General features: G+C 53.9%; 3 protein-coding genes across 3 annotated transcripts in view; 2 read left to right on the top strand and 1 right to left on the bottom strand.

Moving 5' to 3' along the window:
- BBA_07534 (uncharacterized protein) overlaps positions 1 to 680 on the top strand; it is a gene marked incomplete at both ends in the record, with an annotated part of 1,510 nt that extends 830 nt beyond the window's left edge. Inside the window, 2 exons of the mRNA XM_008602631.1 lie at positions 19 to 372; positions 417 to 680. Coding sequence (XP_008600853.1) covers positions 19 to 372; positions 417 to 680 — 618 coding nt within the window. The remainder of the gene's footprint in view (positions 1 to 18; positions 373 to 416) is intronic.
- A 4,570-nt stretch (positions 681 to 5,250) lies between these two features.
- BBA_07535 (ankyrin repeat protein) lies at positions 5,251 to 7,518 on the top strand (the record flags this gene model as incomplete). The annotated part of the gene is made up of 1 exon (XM_008602632.1): positions 5,251 to 7,518. The coding sequence occupies one exon, from the start codon at positions 5,251 to 5,253 to the stop codon at positions 7,516 to 7,518; it is 2,268 nt and encodes a 755-aa protein (XP_008600854.1).
- A 490-nt stretch (positions 7,519 to 8,008) lies between these two features.
- The window catches only part of BBA_07536 (3-oxoadipate enol-lactonase I3), a gene marked incomplete at both ends in the record, with an annotated part of 1,747 nt that continues 1,141 nt past the window's right edge, over positions 8,009 to 8,614 (bottom strand). The window contains one exon of the mRNA XM_008602633.1: positions 8,009 to 8,429. Coding sequence (XP_008600855.1) covers positions 8,009 to 8,429 — 421 coding nt within the window. The remainder of the gene's footprint in view (positions 8,430 to 8,614) is intronic.

The raw sequence follows: 8,614 nt of genomic DNA on the forward strand, positions 1-8,614 counted from the left end.
ACCAACTGCACCCCACAGTTACTGACTGCCCGGCTTCGTCGACCGTTCGTCGTCACCTCGACCATTTCTCTGTCGACCACCGTCTGCCCTGTGACCAGCACTGAGATTCCTCCTCCTCCTCCTCCTCCTGGTTCTTCCACCGAGGTCCCCCCTCCTCCTGGTTCTACCCAGGTTCCGCCGCCTCCTCCGCCTCCTGGTTCTACCCAGGTTCCTCCTCCTCCTCCTGGCTCTACCCAGGTTCCTCCTCCTCCTGGCTCTACTCATGTGCCTCCCCCCCCTCCTGGCTCTACCAAGGTTCCCCCTCCTCCTGGTTCTACCCAGGTTCCTCCTCCTCCTGGTTCTACCCAAGTTCCTCCTCCTCCCCTCCTCCTGGTTCTTCCACCCAGGTTCCTCCCCCTCCTCCTGGCTCCACCCAGGCTCCTCCTCCCCCTGGATCTACCCAGGCCCCTCCTCCTCCCCAGTCCTCTGGCTGCCCCGCGGGCACCAAGCCCGGCCCCAACGGCCAGTGTGTCCCCGTCACCCCCCCCTCTAGCCAGGGTCCTCCCCCTCCTGCCATCACCACCAGCACCCGCGTCCCCACGGTCCCTTCGACCGCGCCTCCCGTGGTCACTGCCGCCGCTGGCCGCTTTGGTGTCGAGGCCGCTTTCATTGCCGTCGGTGTTGCTGCTGCTCTGTTCTAAGCAGGCTTGACCCCGGCACGACATGCAGCCTGAAAAAAAAAAACGAAAAAACAACAACAACGCTCTTTACCGTGTTATGACCTACAGAAGACTTGCAACTTAATTTGCATTTACAAACTAATTTGGTTTGATAGAACCAATGTTGGTTACCTTGGCAAGAAGGGGAATAGTGCAATTTGTACATTCGGACGGAGATTTATTATGGACAATTATTATTAGAGAGATGGGAAGGTTTTGAGGACCCATGTTTAACCCAAGATGCATATCTGCTGTATATGCGCTTGATAGCAAGTTATGGACAGGCCGATTACAGTACTTGGCCACATAATATATTTACTATTCTCAATTTCATAAATATCCACCCGTGAGCTACGACCTACTAGTTTTGACTCGAACATCTTGATAATGTCCGAGAGGGAAAACAAGACGGCAAGCACATAATGGTAGAATGGTAGATTGCCTTATTACTCCGTAGTCTTGATTGGTGATTAGCTGGCCTGGTACCTTTTGGACCTTGCTCTGCGCCGCCACAGTGGCACGAATCACCCTAAATGTACCTGTGCGCTTTCCTCAAATGAACGAAGCAGCTTCTTCGTGGGTATCTGCATTGAGTTGTCCGCATCTGTGGGCACTCGCATCTCGCATCTCGCTTCTTCCTTTAAGGGACAGGCGGCGTGGACGGACAGTGTCTGTGCCTGACTAGCCAGAAGGTTTACCGGTAACAATTTAGGTAGGTACATCGAGGAAGCGCCACTGGATTCGGACTGTTCGCCGCCCCGCCCCTTCCCCTGCATCGCGCATCTGGGGGCGGGCGCCTCTTTTTCTTTCTTTTCTTTTTTTTGGGAAGGGCAAATGTTTTACTAATGTCTGGCAGGGGCAGGTATGTTAGACACGGAGGAACTAAAGAAAGAAGAAGCAAAGCATCGATTGCCCTCTGCTTTGGCGCTCGATAACAAACGCATTCAAGGAGGATCTCAGACACGTCAATGTTAGTGGAGAGACAGAGGGTCAATACCTGGTCAACTGGTCCCGAGGGTCCCGCAGAGGGACAATCGACTGAGCGTCCGGGGCAAAAAACACACAAATTCAAAGCGATACGCCCGCAACCCGTCCAGCGCAGCATGGTGAACTTTTTTGCTGGCACAACGAGGAGGAACATGGAAGTTCGAAAGTGAATAAAAGAAGAAGGAAAAATGTTGCCGCTTTAACAGCCCATTCTGACAGTGACATGCCGGGGTCAGGGCGCCCCCATTCTCCAGTTTTCGTCTGAACAAACCCATGCGCCCGCTAGCGAGGAGGCCCTGCTCAAGCGTCCTGGTGTATTGGTTTTCTTCATCTTGACTCTGTTCTTGTTCATTGTCCAATTCAAGAGGGACCCAGACCAGCGAAGAATATCGTTGCGCCGGAAGCCACTGGCTATGAGGCACAGAGGCGAGGGAAGCACTGAAAAGGAGATAAAGTTCAAAGTCGGCCGAATTAGGCAACCTGACAAGCGAGCCGCATGACGTGACTGGCTGTTTCAAAAATCTTACGGCTGGGCAGGTGTGGAACCCTTTGTTTTCCATTGTTTCTTCCACTAGGCGGAGTCCCGAATCACGTAGAATGCGATTCGGAATAACTGCTACGCACAACGCCAGAGGGGCGTGGCTAGTAGGCTGGCTTGCCGCCCGCAAACCGAGACAATTGGCTGCGCAGGGAAAATCGGCAAAGCCACAATGGGGATGGTGGATATAAGAAAGACCAAGCGGATCAAAGCAAACATGCGTAAACTCCGGACTCCTTGGGTAGCTGAAAAGACAAAAAAGGTAAAAAAAAAAAAAACTCACATCAAACTGGCATCGTTGATTTGTTTATGCTTCGCAACCACAGCGGACGCTAAATAATGGACCTCGCCATGCATGAACATATCGTTCGATCCAAATTTGGGGACGGAGTCGATTTACCAGTAGAAGCGAATAGTCGGAGACGGTGTGTTCGTCACTTGACTGACCAACGGGCGCGCCAAACTATTGATTGCACCCTGTTGTTCAGAAAGTTAGTCTCGTTCGTGCTGTGGTGATGCGTGGGAGCTGGCGCGTAATTAGAGCGTAGAGATGGCCAGATCCCCGCCCCGTTATCTAGTCTGTAGCCAACGGAATTGCGATTTGGTTAGTAATCGCCGGGGAAAAACTTGGATACTTTTGCGCGCCCTCTCATCCATTGAAATGCCATTGCGGCAAAGAAGAGTCCTTGGATCTTTGGAGGGACCAAGGAAAACATGAGCTGTTCACTGACTCGTCTTCACGCCGGCTTAGCCTAGAGGTAGACTTTTTCTTCCTCTTGATTAGCGAGCAAGGTTCTCATCGGGGTCTCCTCACAGCGGCCAAAGTATTGCACAACAAAGTGTGTTTGTGCATTATCGCTAACGAGTCAAAGGAGGCCAACAATCAGAATGAAGCCAATAATGGGCCTGTCAACCCTTGCACATCGACAATGCAAACTTTATTCATGCATCAACGATCGCTTGGGTTCGCGGGCGACGTTTCAGATTGAGCGCTTGAGCGTTTTTGGCCATCGGTAAGTGACTAGGGTGCAGTTGCGGCATTATGCTTCTAGATGACTTTCTCTTGCCGAATGACTTTCTCTCGTCGGCAGACTCGGTGAACGCCAGCGCCGCCGCAGCCGAGACGGCCCCGGAAGAGGGAATACAATACTCGAACTCTCGCCGAAGGCGGCTGAGTGAAAGTCAGCGTCTATCTGAGAGGTGAGTCCTTGCAACAACACGAAAGTCTAGACGAGAAATAAAGTGAAATGCAGCGAGTGAGATATCTCAAACTGACGTCAACTTTTTTGCGTGGGGTTTCCTGGCTGGAACAGGTTGGTGCAGGCGTAAACCTGTTAGTAAGAATCCGGGCTTTGTAAGTAGTCAATGTGCCCAGCGCTCGCCAGTTGGGAGCGGCCAATAGACTTTGAAAGGGCAGAATGAGAAACACCAGTACCGGTGTTTGAAAGAAAAGCTTGACATGATGGCCGGTTGTGTGATACTGCGTGCATTCAACAATTGTGGCGCAGTCAGTAGTTAGCGGTTAGTCACTTGGTTCAATACGGGCGGCGTGCAGACAGGCGTCCAAAACCTGAGGCTATGCAAATCAATAAAAAGGCCGCAAAACAGCAGCTGATGCAATACTGGCCAGCCCATCAGCCATATTGTCCAGTTGTCTGTGGCTCAACGAGAAGAGTTGAGGCTGCGCAATTGGATAGGGGTGGCTCAGCAAGTTCGGCCGAGTCACACGCTGATGGTTAGGCTTGGAGCGTCTGAAGTTGGCGTCATTGCATCCGGAAAAGAGAACTCGATGAACTGATGTGCAGGAACCTTCACGGCGATGATGGATTGATCAGGCTGTGCATTTTCCCTGTTTTGCGTGGAGAGAGCCCGTCATTCGCTCCTGTGCTGCAGTCCCGAGATTCATTGTGTTGCCCAGGCTGAGATGTTGCAGCTCTCTGTGCATGACGCCCAGGCCGCAGCACAGCTTGGGCTTCGATTGGGCCACTGTTAGATGCCTAGACAGGCATACATTGGCATAGTGATCATATTGTATGGGGTCATGATGGCTGCAGATGCATCACAACGGTCGGGCGAAAAAGGCACACCAAGCAGCAGGCCGTTGCGATGCGGAGCTGCCAGCTGCCAGCTGGCGGCAGGCACCGTCTTCTACGCCAGTGGCTGCAGGTACTTTATAGCATCAATGCTTGGCGAACGAGTGCTGCGTTGCTAAGAACTACTCGCGATCCACTGTAGACGAGGCGGCCGTTTTGCACGAGCACTGGCGGCTGTCGTGCCCGTTTGCCTTGGCAACTTGGGGTACTCTGTTCCTGCATCTTGCCAAGTATCATCCCGCAGGCCTCCGAAAGCGCACCATCATCACCATCCATCACCATCATCATCTATCTGCCTTTGTTTCTGCCTCATCTCGACGCCATCTCAGCCTCATCAAGGCTGCACCGTCCGAGTATTCGCTCGGTATGGCTCGCCAACAGCCTCGCCGCCTGGAGAGGCCTACCGGCTCACTAGCTGGCCATGCCCGCTCCACCTCTTCCTGTGGCTATGCAAATCGTGGCATACCACCGGGCACCTCTACAGTGATGCGACCGCAACAAGCCCGCCAGCTCATTTTCATGACGAACATATTGAATTTCTATCACTTCGTCCGCCATCTCTTCCCACGACACCGTTTTAGGCTGCCACCGGGCCGCTCCATTCATCATGCGCCCGCCTACTCCGACTTGCTCCGGCTGGCCCCCAACACCGGCCCTCAGCTTGCCCGCCCACCATGAGGAAGGCATCGCCCTCGTTCGCATTGCAGCTCCTCCGCAGCCAAAACGACTCTATGGCGTTTAAATGCAGCACGGCTCCCTATCTGGAGATCATTTCGATTTCAGATTTCTGCTTTTATTTGCCCGTATCTATCAAAGTTCTGACATTGTTTACTGCATCCCTTCTCTCACTTACTACACCAAGCGCCGCTTACACCAAGCGTCGCTACACAATTTCTCACACGGGTCGCTTACAAGCGCAGCTAACCCCTCAAATATGACGTCGCAATCTCTGCCAGCCCTCACAATCCCTTCAGATATTAATCTGCTGCCCGAGCTATCCCCAGATCATTCAAGGTCCCCCTCTTCGTATGGTCTCAGCGCCACGACCGGCCGTCCTGCCATGTGGACAAGGTTTCACCAATGCAAAATGGTCTGTCTCTACGTCTACACGACCCTTCCACTCGAGAAAATCGTCAAAGTCGTACACCAAAAGACTTCTCCCAAGAGACGTCCCGGACAAGATTCTGCGAATAAGAATTTGAATACACTTCTTGACAAGGAGCCGCGATGGCTGCACCCCAGGACCAACGAGGACATGGGCCGCCGCCTCGAGCAGCTCTCCCTCTCGCTCTCTCGAATGCCATCCCGACTCAACGCCACTCCCTACGGCCGTGCTTCGTCTTATACGACTGAACCCAGCTTTCTTCACGCCCCTTTCAAGTCTAATGGTACCACCAGCTCTGCCCTGCTCGGCGTCCCTCAGCACTCCATGGCATCCCGGAGTGCTCCTACATCGCCAACATCTTCCTATCCAGCCTTTGCTGAGTGGTCGCCGTCCCCGCCATTCAAAACACCTTCAGCATCTACTTACCATCCGAAAGAGGAGCGCGACAGAATGTTGTTTGCACCATTTCTTCGCAGGGCCACCATGGCCTCCTGTTCAACAACCACTTCAACTTCTTCCCTGACGACCGTCTTGGCCGACTATAGCCCTTCATATCGTAGTGCTGTCAAGGGGTTGATGCGCCGGCTTTCTGGCTTTTTCCCGCGCTCGAGAGATGTATCACCCTTTTCCGAGCCCATCTCTGTCGTCATGGATTGGCTTGATGATGGGGCTGGTCCGACTCCTTATACCGGCACACCCTTTCCTCTACCCGGTGACTTCCTCAGCATCGACAAATACATGCAATCGCCACAAATGCTTAATCAGGTCTGCCGTAGTGTTCTGTACTCGGCCGCTCGAGAATTGTTACAAGTGCCTGCCACGTCTTTGCCTTGGGTAACACCCAACGGCCTTACGGAAAAGGGCTCCCGCATTCTTGCCGGCTGCATTCGCGAGTCGGACTTTTCTGAGGTGGATGTTTTTGGCAATACCTTGTTGCATTTTGTTGCTGCCCGGGGCCACGCTACTGACCTATGCAGCATCATTAGGCAGTTGAAAGATGGCGACATCCTGCAGCAGGCCAATACGGCAGGCCAGACTTTCCTTCACGTCATGGCTCAGGGCACCACGGAGACGCCATCCTTTGTGACCGAACTGATTCGCAGTCTACGAAAGGATCATGACATCGACATTTACGCCCAAGATCACTACGGCCGCAACTTTTTCCACATGTTGTGGGCCAATGGTGTCGGTCAGACTATTTTAGATGACATCCTGGCAGATGATATCCTTATGTCGGGCGATTCTGAACGATGGAGCACGCGCGATGCCTTTGGTGAAGATTTACGTATTTCTGCACCGCGAGTGCCACATGGGTTACCGATCGACCATACTTTGCTACTCGACAGCGGGATGGATCCCGCCGAGAGTAGTGCCAGCTCCGTGGAGTTGCAACTTGTGCATTTCATCAATCACGAAGTTAAACAAGACCCTAGGGCAGAAAACTCCCATGGACGCAACGGCCTCCACTGCCTTGCCGCCGTAAACTTCGGTTTGGCCTCTGCACCGACCGCTTCGGGCATGACCGGCGACCCTGATGCTGCTAGCCCCAGGGGCCGACGTCGCACCTCTGGTGGCAGCAAAAAAGAAACCGGCTCATCAGAGGGCCCTATGAAAACGCGCCTCGACTCGCTTCGGGACGTGCTAAGCTGGGGTGTCCGCGCCAACGCTTACGACGCCAATGGTAACACTCCACTGATGGCCTTTGTTGCGCAGCTGCCCGAGGACGGCAACTACAAGCTCGGCCCGCGGATTCTCGAGATTCTCATCGAGGCAGGTGGGAATGTGGACGCGCGTAACCGCGCCGGCGAAACAGCGCTGCACATTGCTGTCCGCTGCGGACGCAAGCTCGCCGCCAAGGCACTGGTTGATCAGGGGGCTAATGTGTACGCGCGAGATGCCCTCGGGCGCAGTGTGCTGGACGTGGCGGACGCCAAGATTCTGGCAGCGGGTAGAGGCTACCCGGGCGAGTATGCCCGATTGGAGGCGTGCCGGGCTTGGTTGAGTGGGCAAAAAGGCGGCGCGATACAGAACCCGACTGTCCTGGACGAATGGGGACTTGTACAGTGGAAGAGAAGCGTTGACAGGTCTCGTTTTTGATATTCGTATACGTTCCTTCCTCTTTTTCTTCTCATTCTGTCGCCTTTTATTTCCTCCTTGCTCTTCTTTCTTCCCACGAGTATCTTGTTGAATTCTGCTGATGTCATTCGACGATTATTTGTTGACTTGCGTTGCTGATGTTGTTGGACCATGTCTTTGTTGACTCTTTGCTTGACTTTCTTCCTTTTTCTTCCTTATTCTTCCTTTTTCTTCCTTATTCTTCCTTTTTCTTCCTTTTTCTTCCTTTTTCTTCCTTTTCCTTCCTTTTTCTTCCCTTTTCCCTGTTCAATCTTTCGTCATTGATGTCTTTTTAACATCTTGTAGATTATGTGTATGGCATTTGGGATGACTTTCACGAACGGCGTTTGAAGATAGACTTGAAAACCATCGCATGGAGCTTAGCCGTTATAGACCTTTGCAATCAAATTTGGCTTGCTGTATAAATCATAGATATATCTACTTCCTGTTTCTCTTTTCCACATGAAAATGATCAGATGAAATCCTTGATTGCGTCCCAGAAACCCTGTGGGTACTCGCACATGGGCAGGTGTCCGGCCCGCGGCACCACGTGCAGTGCAGCACCCTCTTCGCCCACCAGCCCCTTGAAGCTCTCCATGGCTTTAACCAGCGCACCCTTTCCGTCCGCCTCGCCCGCGACGAGCAAACCGGGCACCGCGCACCCAGGCAGTTGCTCTTTCAAATCATAATCCCACAGCGCCGTGCAGCTGTGCGCGAAACCCTCGACGTCGTTTTCCGCCACCATGTCCGTCATCCAGGCCACCGTCTCGTCTTTAGTCTCTGGATGGAACCAGCGCGCGACCGTCTGCCCTGCCAGCGCTGCTATGCCGCCGCCGCCGCCGCCGCCGCGGGCCACGTCGATGCGGTCCCGCCAGGCTTGCGTGTTGGCGGCGCTCGAGGCGGCGTTGCAGTCGGCAGCGACGAAGCGCGCCACGCGGGTAGGATACGTGAGGGCGTAGCGCAGGGCGGTGGCGCCGCCCATGGAGACGCCCACGAGGCAGGCGAAGCGGTCGATGCGTAGCGCGGCGCGCAGGGCGTCGAGGTCGGACGCGAGGTCGGCGAGGGTGGCGGCGACGGG

The sequence above is a fragment of the Beauveria bassiana genome (assembly GCF_000280675.1).
Source record: "Beauveria bassiana ARSEF 2860 unplaced genomic scaffold BBA_S00025, whole genome shotgun sequence".
Taxonomy (NCBI): Eukaryota; Fungi; Ascomycota; class Sordariomycetes; order Hypocreales; family Cordycipitaceae; genus Beauveria; species Beauveria bassiana.